We start from the raw sequence: 20,869 nt of genomic DNA, 5'->3' as shown, positions 1-20,869 counted from the left end.
GGGGCGGGAACTTATCACACGGGTGACCGGAAGTGGTATCAGGAGTGGTCAGAAGTTATCAAATATGCAAAAACACTCATATTCTGAGTAAACATATGATAATTATTATTTTACAATATAAAACTAACAACTCTAATCTAACGAAAGCTCAGAAGTCTCGCCTGTCATATGTATTCCGCCAATATATCATGGACGGCCCACTATACAGGCGAATTTGAGCTCCGTAACAAAGTAACAACTAAACTAAATTAAACTAAATATAAATATCAGAACGGCAGCGAACCGGCGACTCTGAATTGCCCTTAACAAAAATTAAATAAATAACAATAAACTATAAGAACTGTCCTAAAGTCTCTCGGGGTTCGATTCCCCGATCGGACGTGAAAAGTTTGGGGTCACCTGCCCGATCAAGTGGGTTTCTCCGGGTACTCCGGTTTCCTCCCACACTAAGACCCCCTCGCGCTTACATCCGGGTTACCAAGAGTGAATAATATAAGTTGAAATAACTTGTTCCATAATTGTTGTAAATAAAGTTTATATTAAAGTCTCTCACTCTTAATTCGCGCACTGGTCACCTATGCAAGCGCACCCGGCGAGCGAGAGGGGACCAGCAAGGCCAAAAAAGACAAGTAAACAAAAATGGAAAAATACGTCCGTCAGAAATAGCGTCAGTTCGCCGAACTTCTGATCCCTAAATGTTGTTAATTTGGTATGTGTTGTCACACACAGTCACATCACGTAGTTGAGAACTGCTCTCAGGTCCCAAAATCTATTAGAATATTCGTAGGAAAATCATGCACGTGTGATGTTGTCGGCGCGGTTAGCGGTCTAAAGGAGATAACTCTTCCCAAAATTCACCACAATATCTTCCAATATTCTGCATACCACCGAGCTGGTGTATTGTCGCAAATGGCAGGATAAATATGTCAAACACCGTCAGTTGAATAATTTTCTGTTGTTTGTTTACTGTTCGCACTGTTCATCAATGTGGGTTTTTTAAAGACACAAAAACACCATTTTGCATTCATTTTATTTGGAACTTCATACCCTTACTCCCCTCATCCTCGATATCTCAACCATTGTCAATGCTAAGCTCTACTGCGGATCATCCGTTTACATATTAGTATGTTAGAACGTCACTGCCGTTTGATTTGTTGATTATTGAACATTCCGCTCAACGTTAATGTTAATTTCGAAAGGGCACGAATCCTTAAAGAAAAAATTAAGCGTTGTAGCAACAGAGACGATTTTTATTTTATCAAACGCCTTATTGACCAAGAAAAAGCGAAGTATGGCGAAGCGTGATGATGACGTCTACAAACAGATAAAAGTTCCTATCAGTGATACGGACGATGTGAAGGGACTGGATAGGAAATTCTGGAATAGGTATACTCACATTCATCTGTTACGATGTTTAAAACATATCGCCGATCACCCCCTTCCTTTGCTACACAGTATTTCTTATAAATGCTCTGCTTCATTGATCAATGTTTTCAACGATGGAGTTATTTGTTGTAGGACGATTTGTTTTAATTGTTGTCAATCCAGTTTGGCTTGTCATGTAAAGCGATTTTTTTCCCGAAGTTTTGATACAACTAAGCACCCTGAGTTGTAGTCTGGTAGGGCCATGCACACTCGACCCATCAGAATACACACTACACAGGTACCGGGTTGTAAAATGCATTAAAAATGAAAAAAGATGCTTCAACACATTTCATATATTCTAGTTTGACCTGTCGTAGGGCATGTACATAGCAAAATGATATGTATCGACTCACAAATACTGTTGTGTGTTGTTTTTTGAAAGAAAAATTGAGATTTGTATGTCCCGTTTCCTTTTCAGTGTTGTCAATATAAACATATAGATTAGAGGGGCATTTAAAGGGTTCCGTGTTGTTTCGCTCTAAATCCCGTTCGCCCAAGGTTGTTTCGCCCTAAAACAAAAATATGAGGGCGAAACATTGTTTGGTATTTTCTTTCAATTTTAGTAGTTTTAAGTCACAAATTAAGTCTTCTTAGTCTTCAAATTCCATATAATTTAAATCAATTTCATAAAAAAAAGTGTTTGTCTTGTTTTTAAGCGAGTGTGACATTGACAAACGACAGCTGTGAAAAGCTGACTCCGCTCTCACATACTTAACATGAAATATACCTAACACAGATGTAGAAAGTCATCAATAAGTTTATTTTATATATTTAAATATTAATTATTATATAAACGTATAAATTAAGAAGAAATATTTAGGTCGATCAGGCTTTAGGACGAAACAACCCTTTACCCATTTAAAGGGACAATTTAGTATCAACGTTTTTTTTTATAACCTTGTCGCAAAACTCTTCATGCTTGTATAGTTTGACAATCCCTATGAACAATTCATGTCGAGAAATTGACGATGTTTTCTTGGTGTTTTTAATCAGCAATGGAGAAATCCTTAACTGTACAGCCATACTTTCTAGCTATCAAAAATGTCTTTCCAGCCAAGGAGAGAAGGTAACTTCTCGCTCTTTTTCACCTTGCCTTTCTGAATACAAGTATATGCATCTATTTCGAATCAAAATCATCTTTTAACAGCATCTAATCCATCGTTGCAAAGGAGTGATCTATTTTACGTTAAATTCTTTTGATATCCTACTTTCTGTGGTTTGAAATTCTCCCAGCGACACCCTATCAGTGCGTGCATGCTCTAGGCCTAATTGAACTGGTTCGTTCTTATTCAAATCCAAATGTGAACAGAAATATCTTATTAGGGGTATATATTATGATATTTTTAATTCTTACTTGTGATGTATTGTGTAAATTCAAGAATTGTGTTATGTGTGAACTCCGACTCATAACTGACACTGTGTTGTCGGTCGACAGCGTAGTACTGTACATGTTGTCTTTTCACTGAAAGAATAGGAAATTGCGCTATTTCAGTTGTAGCTATTTTTATCGAATGGTGTTTCTATGTACACATATTTGTCTTCTTCCATTTTGTATACTAGTGTAACAGGGATGATTCAAGAGTTGCTACCCCTGTTACTTCTTCTTCCAATAATCTGCACACCACCTCTGGTGTATTGTTGCAAACATTTTGTACATGTTGTGTTTCATAATTAATTCTTAATTATAGTGAGATGATTGAAACATTATCATATCTAGATTATAATGTGTTTTGTAGAATATTATTCATATAATGAAATAAATTAGAATACTGTAACGTAATACAGAATGAAGAATGAGATGAATATTACACTTCTAAATTTATGTAAGTTATAAATGCAAATTTATAATTCACCATTTCTTGAATATGCATTTTAGAATAGAATGAGAGGTTGGTTATTTATCATTGGACACAGTTCTGGCTTTGACTTTGAGCAACGATAGTATTGATTTGCTTTTGCTAGTTCCCGTTAGGTTAAACAATCGGCTGTATGTATATTAGAGAATCTTTTAAAGGGTCTTCTGCTAATGTAGGAAGAGTTGTCCAGTTTACATCAAGTGTTCTTGGGGTATTTTAAGAATTGTAAAAAGAGCACTGTTTTAAACAGAGGACCCTGTTATATTTGTTATTGTATATATATGTAGCCCAAAATTATCAGACATTTCCACAAGATTGAAACAAATTAAACAGCTTCATTGTATAGGATAAACTATCAGAAACATAACTATGCCTGCTGGAAGAGCCAGCAAATATAGGATATTTTAAAAGCAAAATGGTGAACCGTGAGGATAATTATATGCATACTTTCGATATATGTTTGACTCCAGTAAATATTTCACAGAAAATATCTGACCAAAGGAAGTTTATAATGAGCGATCATGATGTCTTGTAAGTGACTGGATTGAAAACCAGTTGAATACTCATTTATTTCCTAAAATATGAAATTATGTTTTTTACACACAGGACAGAAAGAAAGGAATGGGCTGCTGGTCTGTTTTCTGGTTGTGGGGTCCTCTATGCCTGTCGCACAGTCACTCCTTTGGTCATTGCTGCAATGGCCAAGGAATTTGGCTGGGACAAAACCCAGAGCGTATGTATCATAACTTATTGATCTTACAATTCTTTACACAAAATCCTGTTTTGTATTACAGAAAGTCTGGAAGTTGTAACTGTAATTGTAATATATACATATGCAGTTCCAAGTACAAGTCTAGTGCCATTATATCAGTGCACAGTGCCTGGGAGATGATTATAAAGCATTCTTTGGAAACCTTTTAAATTGTGTAACCCTGTTTCCGATAATAAAAGCCTCAAAATCAAATCAAGTTCAAAATAAAACAAGAAGCCCAATGAGCCTGAATCGCTCACCTGGTATTAATCTCACACTTATAAACTTAAAAGTGGACTAAAATACAGCGACAGGCTCGCGGGCGCAGAATATCAGTGTTTGACTAATAAGGACCTATTAAAAGATTTAAACATATGACACCTGTGACCTTGAATGTCGAACAAGGACATTAGGTTGAACAGAGTTCATAGTTGTCCAACCCAGTATGCTTCTGGCAAAATATCATTACCCTGGACCTATTGGTTTTACAGAACAAGTCATTTAAAGATTTAAACATATATTGACCACTGTGACTTTGAATATGGGTGAAGGTCATTCATTTGAACAAACTTGGAAGTCCTTCATCCCAGTATGTTAATGGCCAAATATCATCACCCTTACCCTTTTGCTTATTGAGAAGAAGTTGTTTAAAGGTTTTAAACATATGTGACCACTAAGTAAAGGTCATTCGTTTGAACAAACTTGGTGGCCCTTTATCCCAGCATGCTGCTGGCCAAATATCATTATCCTAGGCTTAATGGTTATTAAGAAGAAATTGTTTCAAGGCTTTTAACATATTTGACCCTTGTGACTTTGAATATTTATCGTCATTCATTTGAACAAACTTGTAAGCCCTTCATCCTAGCATGTTACTGGCCAAATATCACTCTGGGCATTTTGGTTATTTAGAAGAAGTTGTTTAAAGTTTTTAACATATTTGACCTCTGTGACCTTGAAAATAGTTGAAGGTCATTTATTTGAACAAACTTGGTAGCCCTTCATTCCAATTTGCTTCTGGCCATATTTCATCACCCTAGGCCTCTTGGTTATTAAGAAGAAGTTGTTAAAAGTAAAACATTGACGCTGAACAACGGAAGGATGACGGACGCCGCACCACAGCATAAGCTCACTTGGCCCTTCGGGTCAGGTAAGCTTAAAATGATCTATTAAAGATATTTTTGAAGTACTTGTATGATCCTAACGATATTTCAAGCTAATTCGTACATAATTAAAAAGACTAGTACCGTTTTTAGCTCACCTGGCACAGAGTGCCAAGTGAGCTTATGCCGTGGCGCGGCGTCCGTCCTCGGCGTCCGTCGGTCGTCAATGAAAATATTAGTACCTGATATTTATGTAAATCTGACTCTCAATTGAATTGCCAACAGGGATCAGTGCTGTCATGTTTCTTCTGGGGGTACACAATGACACAGTTCCTGGGTGGCTACCTGGCTGATAAGGTGGGCGGTGATGTGGTCCTGCCCATAGCTGCCTGTTTTTGGTCCATGATCACGTTCTGGACACCCCAGTTAGCCTACCTGTCCACAGACAAATACCTCACGCTGCACATACTGGTTATCTCCAGGGTGTTCCTCGGGATATTCCAAGGTACGTATCAGTGATTTGGATAAAATGTTTTCATAATTTTTATGTCAACACAAATTTGGTTTAAAATGTCAAAGAATCAAAAATTGTTTTGAAAACATGAAATTCTTGGAATGGTATTTTCTTGTGATTGAATGAAACATATTGTATGTGATGACAAGATAAAATAAATAATGTAATCTCTAGGAATCAATATTAAAAGGATGTTGATGAAGATCATTAGACCTTAAAATTTATTGGTTGAGTTTTAGGGCGGCGGATGCTATGTGGAGCCCGAAGATCAGAATGTTGCCTGAGGCACTTTGCCGGTGGCAACATTATGATATAAGACTCTAACATAGCATCTGCTACCCAAAAACCCTTTTGATCACTGCTTTGCTGTCATTCAAACTCTTTAATAATGTAATGCTGGCACATGTGCATATTTTGTATTATTCTGGTATCTTTTGAATGCAGTAAGTGTTCAATATCTGCTTCAGTCAACTCTGCAAAATGTCAAAACTTCATTGATGTTGTTGATGCTATGAAAGGTTAGAATGTTTTTGGGATTAGTTATGACAGAACCTTTACTTTAACATTACCATATATATAGAACTGGTGTGAAAATGTACAAGGCCTTCAACATTATTCATCTGTCAACATTATATTTGTTACTGATGTTGTTACCGTTTTCCCTCCCCAGTAGAATATTGTGTTAATTTGGAAGGTAGTATGTGATGAATCGTTTTTGAAAAGAATTTATTTAAGATAACTGTTTACCTTGTAACGGACGAAATGAAAGTTTGTGTATCATTTCTTATCATATTATGATTTGTTTGACAATTTTATGTACATCTAATATAGGTTATGGATATATATAGTCAATAAGTCATAAACTTCCCCTTTACAAATGTTTATGTACATGAACTTACCATTTACACCTGTCACTTGTTAGCTGTTTACATGCCTAGCATGACAAGCCTGGTTGGTCAATTTATACCTGTTGAGGTGAAATCATCCTACACAGCTTTGATTGCCACAGGCTCATACTTGGGGTGAGTCTGTGACACCTTTCACCTTGGGTTATTTCATTCTCTGAATGGAAGAGATTCTCGTAGATAGAAATCTATATTGTAGCAAGTTGAGATTAAACATTTTTTTAAAAGATGCCACTTGACTGGTCATCTTAGAAAAATAATGTCTTTTTCTTCTGAAAGTCACTTACAAGTTTAAGTAATTTTGAGTTATATAAGAAGAGGGTAAATTCATTTTTAATCAGCAATTCAAATATTTTGCCAAATTTTTCACAATTGCAGTAAGGGTTATTCAAGTAAAATATCTACTCCAACACTGGACATCAAAAAAGAAATTTATGCATTGTTCCCCATCACTCAAAATCCTGTGTAAATTACAAATATCTCAAACCCCCTTGCACGCACAAAAATATGCCAAGTGTGCATACATTTTTGTGTAGATACTCAAAAAAGTTTCCTAAAATGTTAAACTTTGTTGAAAATGCCGCTCTCAATCCAAATCGAAAGTAAAGATGTCAAGCATCACTGATGCTGATTCATGAACATGTGTTTACAAAAGGTATGGCTATTTTAGATATAGATAAAAATTAAATAGCCTTTTCATCACACAAGATAACTGGAAAGAGCTAGATTGTAGGGAATGGTTATAATTATGAATGTAGTTTACAGCTTGTATTTAATCTGAGGGAGACCATACACACAAAACAAGGCTTCCTTTCAAATCAAATTATATGAACAATATTTTGGGTAAGTCACCCAGATTGTGATAGATGAAAATAATTTTTAATTCATGAAACTATTTTTATTTCAATCATTAAAATTGTTTTCATGAAAAAAGATGAGCTTCTGATGATAATGATGTACATTGTAAAGAATATAAGATATTTATGCTAAGCTGGCAAAAAACTGAGAAAGTGACAATTAAGGAGTTTATTATTTAGAGTAAACGCTGTTGGACAAAAATTCTTTTGTTTCACAATCAACTTTAAACTTCAATTTCAGCTAAGATCAAATATAGTATTCAATAGTTTTTTTCTAAATTTACACATATTTCATGAGAGAGTCAAATCATGGATGTGTATCTTATTGATCAGATTGGTTACAAGCACGTTATAAATATTTCGAAGATTTTTGTCATTTTGATTATTTAAAAAAAGTTAAATATTAAGGTTGATTGTGAAACCTGGGTCAAATATATAGCTATGTTTAGTCATTAATTATTTTCTGTAGATGTTGTAAAAAGTTTACATAAATACTACACTTATTATGATTTACATATAGTAAAACCTTCTTATTATGATGGTGGGGACAAAAAACCCACTTCAAATATAGTCAGAGGGAGGTGGGGCTTAAATTTTTCTGAGTATCTGATAAGAAGGCTCTACTATTTTTTCCACTTCACAAGGAACAAAATATTCTATAATTAGTATGGACAGTTCATGATCACCACTTCCTTTAATTTCAAACTATTAAAATATCTAAATATGTTAGTAATATAATTATTCCACAAAAACCATGTCTCGTGTAACAAAAATTGTATAATAAAATCCAAAATTTGACAGAAAATGTTATGAAAAGACTATGTGTGCTTGTCAAATAATGTCTGAAAAAAGTGAGTTAAATTTTGACTTGTGTGTTAAATGGTCCAAATAAAATAAAAATAAAATGATTCAATATTTTGTATAATATTTAGTTTCCTTGTGAAGACTGGGTTAAGTATGTTGTATATTACTGTGTATTTTTTCATACATTGTATTTACAGCACTTGTTTATAAGGGAAATCAGCACTATGTACAGTACATTTATATATGCTGATCAAATCTAGCAGGGGAGAAATGGAGAGATGTGGAAATGTACTGTAAAATAGGACATCTTTGACGGATCTGACCAATTTTGTACCCTTTTAATTATCTCTGATGTCCCACTGAGGATTAATGTAATTTTGTTTACTACAGTTTGAACAGGTTTCAACAAATACCAACATTTCCTATGTTGCAGTATGCCATGTCCCATTAATTAATTGAGTATCCTCAAGATTGTCAACGAAAAAGAAAGAAGAGCATGCAAGACATTCATTTCGATGGCAATAAATATATGATGCAAAGATCAAGGATGCTGACTTATTCTTGATGATGATGAAGAATATAATTGAATAGTAAACTCAGAGTTCTCTCCCCTGACAGGTTTCCACTATCCTAGTATGAGCTCCATGGTGTCAAGAAAAGTTTCAGCACAGGAGCGCTCGTTAACTTACAGCTTCATCTGCTCGGGATCCCATCTTGGGTAACTTGCCTCCTGCACTTTCACCTTTTTCATTATTTTGCCATATCCATCTACTGTGACATGCAGATTCACAAATTCACAAGACTGAACTGTTCAAAAATCTTTTCTAAAGCATCAAGAAATCAAAGAAAAAATACAAATACAGTAGAAACTCCTTTAATGTTTGACATTTGTTGGCTACCATTGTGAGCCAAGGCCTTTATACTATCACCAGAAGTGTAACATCACATTCAATACTGTTTGAGGGATCCCATAAAAGTTTTTTTGTGGTTGGTAAAAGGATTTGACTTGAAGTGTTTTCAAGATGATCAGATTTCTTAATACAATAATATTCTAATTTATATTTTTTATTCGCTTGATTTCTTGTAATTCAAAAGATGACAAGATATTTTCAAAGTTTGTTTAGTACAGTACAAAAAATGTTTTTTTTTTTATTTAAGTTACTTTTTAATAAAGTATTTGGTTATGAACCTATTTTTTATGAACTTCAAATTTATGTAACCTCTGAAATTGGTTGTGGCTTGGTGATTTTCCTACTTTTCCTGGCTTGTCTTCCCTGTAGTCATAGGTGTCCCCATACCATGTATATACTCCGGGCTTTTCAACTGTCCCATACCATGGCTTTTAACAATGTCATTTAATTCTTGATATATTTGCCAACTTGGTTGCTTTGTATACAGAATAGTTTGCAAAAGAGATGTAACAGTTCAAACATTATGTTGATATATTCTGACAAAAAAATAAACTGGTTTAGAAATAATTAACATTATGTGGAAAAAAAAGCTTCAATCAGACATTTACATATTTGTAATGGTGTGTGTAATATCTATTTCTTAATACAAAATAAGTACAATTTTCAAAATTCTAAGGTTACGCACTAGATACAATCTTGAAGTATGAATATTGAGAATTAAGAATGTCCTTTTTAAAGGATACGTTTTACAATGGAGTTTATCATTAAATTATTCGATTTTGAAATCTAGAATTGTAATGAAACTTTGTCATTATAATTTTAAAATAGAGTACTGCAAATGATCACATGTAGTTAATTTTCTATCTTAATGTTTATTAAAATGTCATTAACTTATCATTATTTTTGTTTATTTCTTTTCTTCAGCACGTTGTTATGCGGCAGTATAGGATCTTTACTTTTAGACAAATATGGCTGGCAAAGTGTATTTTACTTTGCAGGTAAGTAGTGTGAAATAACCACAAATACTTTATATTTATTAAGTTGTACTTAAATTGATAAAATTAAGAAAGAATTTTGGTTACTGTAGTTTTCTTTCAAAAATTACTACTAAAATGGTTTGTCTCATATAATTTTGAGTACCCCCTGTATATGAAATCTCTCAATCTCCACCTTAAAAGAAATGATGTCCATATTGACCCAAAACTTATATTATATTAAAGTGAAAATTTAAACCTGTTTAGATTCAAATCATCAGAACCAAATCATCAGAACTAAATCAATTTTTGCACTTTTTGAGCTAAAATGTCACAAGATAAATGATGGTAAAAATACTCGAAGTTTTATGGACATTTCAAATTAACCAAATTTGAGAACCTCTGCCTTGGTATTCATAATTTTTTATATACAATGTAGGCTAGCTGAATCTGTCATGAGAATTAAGAAAGATATTTCTGATGATCTGTTGATATATATATGTCAGAGTATTTTTAATAGCTACTAGCTACTAGTTGATGTACAGAAAATTGGACTTCAATATGAAATCTGATAATGAATGATATTAGAGTTAAACATGTGTATATAATCAACACCATTGTACCAAAGTAATTAGATTGCTGTAAGCATCATTTGTTACAGAGATGAATGTACGTAAAGCAGTTCTCTGCACTGGGAAGTAAATATGACTTCATAGATGTCAGCAAAAAATTGCTCTAATAATAAGATATATAATATTTAAACACATTTTGATGCACATCTACAATCCTCGTCGGATACCAACAGCTGATGAGTGAGAAGGGAAGCAAAATCAGCTGTGGGTATTTAACGATGATTGTAAAATCAGCCGTGGGTATCCGACGATGATTGTAAAATCAGCCGTGGGTATCCGACAATGATTGTAAAATCAGCCGTGGGTATCCGACAATGATTGTAAAATCTGCTGTGGGTATCTGACGATGATTTTTAAATCTTGTGTGGGTATCTGACAATGATTGTAAAATCTGCTGAGGGTATCTGACGATGATTGTAAAATCTGCTGTGGGTATCCGACGATGATTGTAAAATCTGTTGTGGGTATCCGACGATGATTGTAAAATCTGCAGTGGGTATCCGATGATGATTGTAAAATCTGCCGTGGGTATCCGACGATGATTGTAAAATCAGCCGTGGGTATCCGACGATGATTGTAAAATCAGCCGTGGGTATCCGACGATGGTTGTAAAATCTGCCGTGGGTATCTGACGATGATTGTAAAATCTGCTGTGGGTATCTGACGATGATTGTAAAATCTGCCGTGGGTATCTGACGATGATTGTAAAATCTGCCGTGGGTATCTGACGATGATTGTAAAATCTGCCGTGGGTATCTGACGATGATTGTAAAATCTGCCGTGGGTATCTGACGATGATTGTAAAATCTGCCGTGGGTATCTGACGATGATTGTAAAATCTGCCGTGGGTATCTGACGATGATTGTAAAATCTGCCGTGGGTATCTGACGATGATTGTAAAATCAGCTGTGGGTATCTGACGATGATTGTAAAATCTGCTGTGGGTATCCGACGATGATTGTAAAATCTGCTGTGGGTATCTGACGATGATTGTAAAATCAGCCGTGGGTATCCGACGATGATTGTTAAATCAGCTGTGGGTATCTGACGATGATTGTAAAATCAGCCGTGGGTATCCGACAATGATTGTAAAATCTGCCATGGGTATCGGACGCTGATTGTAAAATCAGCCGTGGGTATCCGACAATGATTGTAAAATCAGCCGTGGGTATCCGACAATGATTGTAAAATCAGTCGTGGGTATCTGACGATGATTGTAGATGTAGCAGTCATTTTATCTACTAAAAATTGTTATTTAATGTTTTTCATTTGTATATCTTTTCAGGTCTCAGTAGTGTAGTGTGGATGTTGCTTCTGCGTTATTTATTAATAGAGAAACATAGAAAAAAATATGTGCCTTTAGTATCTGTTGGGGAGGGCATCAGTCCGAAAATCACAAACAAGGGGGAGAAGTCAGTCCCTTGGCTTACACTCTTAGTGAAACCTGCGTTCTGGTGAGTATTCCCCCCTCACTATCATGTTAACATTTTACCTGATACTTGGATGTATGCGTATCTGCCACAAAGATCAGGTGCCTTAAGGAATTGCTCTTTGTTTCAGTTGCAAAAAACTTGTATTGCGAGGGATTTTGTTCACACAGTGCACATCAGTTTTGAGTTACAGAGTGTTGAGATGACTTATATATGTCACATATTATGAAAATAAAAATCACACATTATCCTATTTTATATGTCATTATGGTATCTACATGTATAAGAAAGGCCAATTTTGACCCATTTCCATTTAGTTTGCCAGCAATATTTCATTTTAACAAGTTCATTTTCTCAAACTGTGTGAGTATTAAAATAGCTTTTCAAAAATGCATCTCAATTTTTTTTACGTCAGGGCATCATTTTATCTGTATATTCTGTCAAATGAATTTTCTTGAAATGAAAGATATTTTTTGTACTTTCATCAAATGTGGGACATATTATATATTTCACATGAATTGGCAGTCAAGATGGTGAGCAATGTCCGCTCAATGTTTTGATAAGATTATGTCCCTTAATGGATTAACGCTGGATGTGTAGTTCTATCCTGATTAACTTTAGACTTATAAGATACAGATTGAGAAGTAACAGATGAATAATTATACTCCAACAAGATTGAAAACCACTTTTAGTGTCTGTATATACTATACATAGATTACATGTATAGAGTGTTGACTGCTAAACACTGTACACAAGAACAGGTAAATTCACATTGATTGATACTTGTATTTACCTGGTAGGCATTGGAGGGAAGCAGTGACTGATAAGATCACATTATAAAATAATTTTGTAGCTTTGTCAACTTATTTGGCAATGATATCTTCTTAAAAGAATAGTATGTTGTGTATTCTGTATTGTGCTGGACATATCTTTGCACAATGCAATTGTATACATGTATTATCTAATTAACAGTTGTTTTGTCATAGTCCAGTTATCTATTTTCTGAATATTAACTGTTGAAACAAACAGTCACTGTATGCTAATTTTGTCTCGGCCTGACTCTATTATTGCCTGGTGCTACAAGGCTACTGCTAAATTTGCACTCTGTATTACTAGAATGTTCATGTGATTAATTATTCATCCTTGTGAATATAGCTAAGACATATGTAGATAATAATTATAAACAACACCATCTGGCAATCGATATGCATACACAAGCATGTTATGTTAACATGTACAGTGATGACTTTTTATTTTCATTTCATTTTCATTTTAAATCTCTTTCTTCCAGGTCTCTGCTTGTTGGCCATTTTTGTGAAAATAATGCTTTCTATATCCTGTTGTCATGGTTACCTACCTTTTTCCATGAGAACTTTCCTGATGCCAAGGTAATACTGGAAAATAATAATGGCAGAAATGTTCACACGATGTAAATCTTTTTCTAATTTCAGGTCTCTTCTCATTGGACATTTCTGTGAAAATAATGCATTTTTTATCCTGTTGTCATGGTTACCTACATATTTTCATGAAAATTTTCCCGATGCTAAGGTAAAGATATCTCCTTAGGTATTAGATGAACTTAAATGCCTCATTGCCTTTAACCCATTCACCCCTAAAGTCACATTTGAACCTTACCAAATCAAAGACTGGGCATATCCAGTTTAAATATGTAGGGGTGAATGAGTTAATCTGTTGGTTCCTTGTAGAACTGCTAATTAGTTTGAGGTGTCTGGCTGTCTAACCGTACATGTTTATTTCCAACGCCCAATTGTCCACATGCACACCGTAAAGTATAGAGATTGCCAGGAATTTCAATGTTTTTTTGCTAATAATTCAGTTTTGGCATGTGATGTAACAAATTGTTTCACTGTGCATACAATTCACCCTCATATTTGAGTTATATGTGTGGGAAAGGTGTGATAAGGGCTCAAACTTAACTCTTGTAACTGCAAGTCCAGTAACTATGTGACCTGTACAGATGAAAAATATACCTTATTTTATGGGCATTAAAAAAACTTCAGTACAGTATTTAAATGTGATGATTTCCACATAAAAACTTGATACTTGGGTATTGTATTACCTGTACTCTAAAAGCATAAATAACTCGGTGTGTTGGGCTTTTATTTTCTGTCCTAACTTTCAATTTGTTTTCTTCTTTGTTTTATTGACATCTTCACATGCATTACCTATTATAATTATTTATCTATATACTCAAAAAATTAGCTCATTCTTTTTCAACTTACCTTGTTTATTTGTACCTGTTAGATAAAGGTGTCATCACAATGAAATCATTTCAGTGTCGTTGTGGTTATTGATAGATTTTACATAAATTAATGTCTTTTCGATACGGTGGAGTTTAATATTTTCTTAGCAGTTACTCCATCGTCATTTTTGTCGATATTACTTGACTGTTTGGCCTATGATTTGTCTGTCTTCAATCAAAAACATCATTATTCGTAACTGCTTCTTCTTCAAGGCATGTTTTCTGAATATTTCTTCTTCTTAGCATGTTTTCTGGATATTGTGTTGTACACTGCTTTAATCTGTTTGATATTTTCTGAGTGAGCAATTTGCGAGTTAATAGTTATTATAATTTCTGGCTGATACTGTCAACAAGCATGACAACTAATGAGGTGAAAATGTGTTTCTATTGTTTGAATTATTTCTACAGACTAATACAGATGTGACCTTTATACAAACCTTTCCTAATCAGATTTAATTTTAAGATAAGTATATGTATATCCTTTCCTCCGTTCCTCTAAAGTACACTATATGTAATTGTAGGGTCAGAAAACACCATATCAGAGGTCCTGTTCGCAAGACTTTTCATTCAAAACCCATATATATGGCATATGCTATAGAAAAATGCCAAAATATGAATGACTAAATATATTATCTTATTCCAAGGATTTTAAAAGTCCCATACTGATTAGTTTGATTAAATGATGGAGAGAGCATGATTCCTGAGGCAGAGTTTATCAGATCCTACTCAGAAATACAGCACAGTGGAACAGAGAGAAACATTTAATTTGTACCAGAATTAATTAAACACAGTCATTTGTAAACTAGCACTGTTTGTAGACACCTGAATGTAGTTTGCACATTTTACAAAACTATACGAGAAATCTTGAAATTAAAAATCTATTACAATTTGTATCTGTTAAATTAATATAATCTGAAATCTGCTGTATTCCTTAAGAGCTTAATCTCAACTTCTTTATTTGCAAATATGTTTATCATATGTTACAGACAATCATTCTTTACTCAGTAATGTCGTTATTGTCTAGATATTATCTTTACAATATGGCTTTTGTAAATTTGAACCCTTGCAAATTAATGTTATGGCTCCTGCTACTTTTAGATATTATTATATATTTACTTCAAATTTATAAGGAATTTGATTTAGTTTTAATCTCTTTTTTGTGAAAGAATATTCTCTATGTACAGATAAAATTTAAGATTATTACATGAACATGAAAACACCTTGATTGTCAAACTATATTACACTGTATCTCAGTGTTATGTTCAAATAAGATTATTGTTTTGAAGTTTTTGAAAAACATTAGTAGATACACGAAAAATGTTGTGCATGTTTATAGAATCGTGATCTGGTCCATTTTGAATTGAAGGTCATCAATGATTTAATTTCAGTATTAATAATTATAAAAATAAAAGTAATTGATAATGAAGTAAGATACAGCTGGAGGGATAGCCTTTGTTTTTCAGGTTACAATATATAGTGATTATACAGCTATTGTAAGATGGATTTTCAATTGTAACATTTTGATGGGTGTATGAAACTTTTCTTGCAGTGGTATTGATTGATTTACATGTATGTCAAGAAAGCTTTTCCCAGCTAATGATTGTATCCTTGAACACATTTACTAATTCATTGTAGATAAATATTTGTGGAATTACTTTATGATTGTCTTAAAAGTGCTCATGCTAAATTCATGTTGTGAGAGAAATAAATGTTTTTGCATCATTCCGTAATCGTCAGTATCGACGAAGGAAGCTTAAAAGATGAAGATGAAGATGCAAAGTTAAAAATTGTGTACAGTTAAAGTTATCATAGATACACACAAATGTAAATGGAATATTCAGTTTTTAAACAAGATAATGAGGATCAGAGAGAATGGCAAGTATAAGGTGTTGTGAATAAAATATTCAAAAGTTAACTTGGTTTAAATTCAATATGAAGATCTGATGATTTTATGTACATGTACTAGTGCAAAAAAAATGTCCGCAAAGGGACTAAAATATATCCATCAGTAACGGATGGACTTGCCTCTGTATTTCTGTAGGGATGGGTGTTTACCATCAGTAACGGTTGGACTTGACTCTGTATTTCTGTAGGGATGGTTGTTTACCATCAGTAACGGTTGGACTCGCCTCTGTATTTTCTGTAGGGATGTGTGTTTACCATCAGTAACGGTTGGGCTTGCCTCTGTATTTTCTGTAGGGATGGGCGTTTACCATCAGTAACGTTCGATCTTGCCTCTGTATTTTCTGTAGGGATGGGTGTTTACCATCAGTAACGGTTGGACTTGCCTCTGTATTTTCTGTAGGGATGGGTGTTTACCATCAGTAACGGTTGGACTTGCCTCTGTATTTTCTGTAGGGATGGGTGTTTACCATCAGTAACGGTTGGACTTGCCTCTGTATTTTCTGTAGGGATGGGTGTTTACCATCAGTAACGGTTGGACTTGCCTCTGTATTTTCTGTAGGGATGGGTGTTTACCATCAGTAACGGTTGGACTTGCCTCTGTATTTTCTGTAGGGATGGGTGTTTACCATCAGTAACGGTTGGACTTGCCTCTGTATTTTCTGTAGGGATGGGTGTTTACCATCAGTAACGGTTGGACTTGCCTCTGTATTTTCTGTAGGGATGGGTGTTTACCATCAGTAACGGTTGGACTTGCCTCTGTATTTTCTGTAGGGATGGGTGTTTACCATCAGTAACGGTTGGACTTGCCTCTGTATTTTCTGTAGGGATGGGTGTTTACCATCAGTAACGGTTGGACTTGCCTCTGTATTTTCTGTAGGGATGGGTGTTTACCATCAGTAACGGTTGGACTTGCCTCTGTATTTTCTGTAGGGATGGGTGTTTACCATCAGTAACGGTTGGACTTGCCTCTGTATTTTCTGTAGGGATGGGTGTTTACCATCAGTAACGGTTGGACTTGCCTCTGTATTTTCTGTAGGGATGGGTGTTTACCATCAGTAACGGTTGGACTTGCCTCTGTATTTTCTGTAGGGATGGGTGTTTACCATCAGTAACGGTTGGACTTGCCTCTGTATTTTCTGTAGGGATGGGTGTTTACCATCAGTAACGGTTGGACTTGCCTCTGTATTTTCTGTAGGGATGGGTGTTTACCATCAGTAACGGTTGGACTTGCCTCTGTATTTTCTGTAGGGATGGGTGTTTACCATCAGTAACGGTTGGACTTGCCTCTGTATTTTCTGTAGGGATGGGTGTTTACCATCAGTAACGGTTGGACTTGCCTCTGTATTTTCTGTAGGGATGGGTGTTTACCATCAGTAACGGTTGGACTTGCCTCTGTATTTTCTGTAGGGATGGGTGTTTACCATCAGTAACGGTTGGACTTGCCTCTGTATTTTCTGTAGGGATGGGTGTTTACCATCAGTAACGGTTGGACTTGCCTCTGTATTTTCTGTAGGGATGGGTGTTTACCATCAGTAACGGTTGGACTTGCCTCTGTATTTTCTGTAGGGATGGGTGTTTACCATCAGTAACGGTTGGACTTGCCTCTGTATTTTCTGTAGGGATGGGTGTTTACCATCAGTAACGGTTGGACTTGCCTCTGTATTTTCTGTAGGGATGGGTGTTTACCATCAGTAACGGTTGGACTTGCCTCTGTATTTTCTGTAGGGATGGGTGTTTACCATCAGTAACGGTTGGACTTGCCTCTGTATTTTCTGTAGGGATGGGTGTTTACCATCAGTAACGGTTGGACTTGCCTCTGTATTTTCTGTAGGGATGGGTGTTTACCATCAGTAACGGTTGGACTTGCCTCTGTATTTTCTGTAGGGATGGGTGTTTACCATCAGTAACGGTTGGACTTGCCTCTGTATTTTCTGTAGGGATGGGTGTTTACCATCAGTAACGGTTGGACTTGCCTCTGTATTTTCTGTAGGGATGGGTGTTTACCATCAGTAACGTTTGATCTTGCCTCTGTATTTTCTGTAGGGATGGGTGTTTACCATCAGTAACGTTTGGACTTGCCTCTGTATTTTCTGTAGGGATGGGTGTTTAATGTGGTGCCGTGGGTTGTGACCATGTTCAGCTCTGTACTAGGAGGTTGGATTGCAGACCGTATGTTAGCCAAAGGTAAACTCTACCCAGCCTGTTTGTAAGAAAATAAGTTAAAAAGAAATGGCATTTAATGCATATTTGTATTGAAAATTGCATTGACATGATAAGCAAATACACAGTACTTCAACACTGCTTTGTTTTGTATAAAGATTCATATAGCACAACCAGTTTTAACGTGTCTATGTGTGACATTTCAATGGTTAGTACAGTATGTACAATGTCACCTTTATCAAACAAATAAACATTTTACAGTGAAAATGTAACCTAGACTTTGTCATTGTTACAATTCAAGACTTAAAATTATATATATTCTCCAGATCGTCAAAATATGCAGTCTTCAGTAATTTGTTGTTTTCATGTCTGTTACAGGTTACAGTGTGACATTTGTGAGAAAGTTTATGGAGGTAAGATTTGATATCATCTTGTCATAGTAACAGATTCTCTAGAAAAGAGTATAATTCTACTAGAGTTATTCCCCTTAACTTCATGTTGTGCAGGTATTAATACAGTTATTGAGTTCAAGTGTTGTTATTCCATTATTTCTTGTGTTTCAGAGTATAGCCCTCTGTGGCATGTCCACGGCATAAGTAATGATTTCCTATACCACTAGTTACTATTCCGTTATTTCTTGTGTTTCAGAGTATAGCCCTCTGTGGCACGTCCGCAGCATTAGTAACGATTTCCTATACCACCAGTTACTATTCGGCCCTGTTTATCATGGCTATAGCAGTGGCATGCTGTGGTTTCCATAACAGCGGCATCCTTGTCAATCCCCAGGATATCGCACCAAGACATGCTGGGGCTGTGTTTGGTAAGACTTACCTTTGTAATGTTGTCTAAGGTTTGAGATGTATTGAGTTGCTTTAAGGTGCTTTCTTCCACATAATTGCAGATGTGTCACCACCTCATAGCTATCTGGTTTATAGATGTAGTAGCCCGAGTTCCCTCCGGCCCTAGCACCAGACTCAGACATTTTGACAGATAGCTGTCTGGTGTGGGGCCAGAGCGCACTTCTATATAAAAACGTGGAATTCTCCAACACCGGTTGGTATCGGGAGAGTTATGATGCATGGACAACAAAAATCTACCACCACACAACACATACCTCACATATGTCGAAAAATGGATTATTCATTTATCCAAGTCTGCCCTTATTATCACCAACAGCTGTAGCCCGAGTTTCCTCTGGCCCCGACACCAGACTAAGACATTTTGACAGATAGTCTGGTGTCAGGGCCGGAGGAAACTCGGTCTACAACATCTGCTAAATTTCATCAGTAGACTCCTCGGTTTTCAATCGTACAAAATTTCCTACCTTAGCGAATGCCATTTTGTAGTTCATGGGAGTGACTAATCAACAACCCGTACTGATCCAGGTCGAAAATGGGATATATCATTCTTGTTTAGAAGATTTCCGGGCCGCATCTTTTTTATTGATTAGTCACTCCCCAATACCAAACGTTGTTGGAGAATTCCACGTTTTCATATAGGAATGCGCTCTGGCCCCACACCAAACATCTATCTGTCAAAATGTCTAGGTCTGGTGCTAGGGCCATAGGAAACTCGGGCTACAAATGTAGATACATGTATATCCATTAAAAGTTTAATAGAGTTTCATATTTTGTAAAAGGTGTAAAAAAAAATGTGTATGAAACTGAATCAATGTATGTCTACAAGAGTCACAATACTGCTATGGGTAAAAGTGTTTTGTCTTCTCTTTTTCAGGCATTATGAACATGGCTGGTGCTATACCAGGTAAGAGATATTTCTAGATTGATGACAAAAATACTTCAAAAATTTTGGAAATTTTGGAAACTCTGGCTTATATGATTTTTTTCTGTTAACAGTACTACTGTATTTGTATAAACAGATAGAACATGGTGAAAATAAACTTAAATATGCCATAACAATCAACAGTTTGCTTGATTTATTTGGTTTCTCTGCAGGTTTTGTGGGTGTGTACATGGCTGGCCACATCCTGGAGGCTACCAAGAGCTGGGCAGCTGTGTTTAATCAGACTGCTGGTGTCTGTTTGTTTGGTTGGATTGTGTACATCATGTTTGGCACAGGCAAGCAGCTTGTGTAAAGGATCTTCTGTAACAGGCTTCAGCCAAGAGTCATCAGCAGTAGTGTGATACAGCTAAATACATATGTGATGCTGTAACAGAGCACGATACAGTTTTATATGTATGTGATGCTGTAACAGAGTGTGGTACAATATGATATGTATGTGATGCTGTGACAGAGTATGGTACAGTATGATATGTATGTGATGCTGTAACAGAGTGTGATACAATATGATATGTATGTGATGCTGTAACAGAGTGTGATACAATATGATATGTATGTGATGCTGTAACAGAGTGTGATACA

The 20,869-nt window shown here is 35.4% G+C and overlaps 1 protein-coding gene across 2 annotated transcripts; it reads left to right on the top strand.

Annotated features, from left to right (window-relative positions):
* Window positions 1-1,282: 1,282 nt before the first annotated feature.
* Window positions 1,283-20,863, top strand: LOC110455887 (solute carrier family 17 member 9-like). 2 transcript variants are annotated; one of them, XM_021506309.1, is made up of 12 exons: window positions 1,283-1,386; window positions 3,888-4,014; window positions 5,418-5,637; window positions 8,831-8,930; window positions 10,048-10,121; window positions 12,015-12,183; window positions 13,611-13,707; window positions 18,424-18,511; window positions 18,866-18,900; window positions 19,136-19,307; window positions 20,222-20,251; window positions 20,443-20,863. In XM_021506309.1, exons 1-12 carry the CDS (start codon window positions 1,292-1,294, stop codon window positions 20,580-20,582), a joined length of 1,347 nt encoding a protein of 448 aa, XP_021361984.1. In that variant the 5' UTR covers window positions 1,283-1,291; the 3' UTR covers window positions 20,583-20,863. The 2 variants fall into 2 exon arrangements, with proteins under 2 accessions (XP_021361984.1, XP_021361983.1); XM_021506308.1 differs by lacking the exon at window positions 13,611-13,707 and adding an exon at window positions 13,451-13,547.
* Window positions 20,864-20,869: the final 6 nt, after the last annotated feature.

This window comes from Mizuhopecten yessoensis, unplaced genomic scaffold (genome assembly GCF_002113885.1).
Source record: "Mizuhopecten yessoensis strain PY_sf001 unplaced genomic scaffold, ASM211388v2 scaffold8393, whole genome shotgun sequence".
In the NCBI taxonomy this organism is placed as follows: domain Eukaryota; kingdom Metazoa; phylum Mollusca; class Bivalvia; order Pectinida; family Pectinidae; genus Mizuhopecten; species Mizuhopecten yessoensis.
This window is presented reverse-complemented; position numbering and strand designations above follow the sequence as displayed.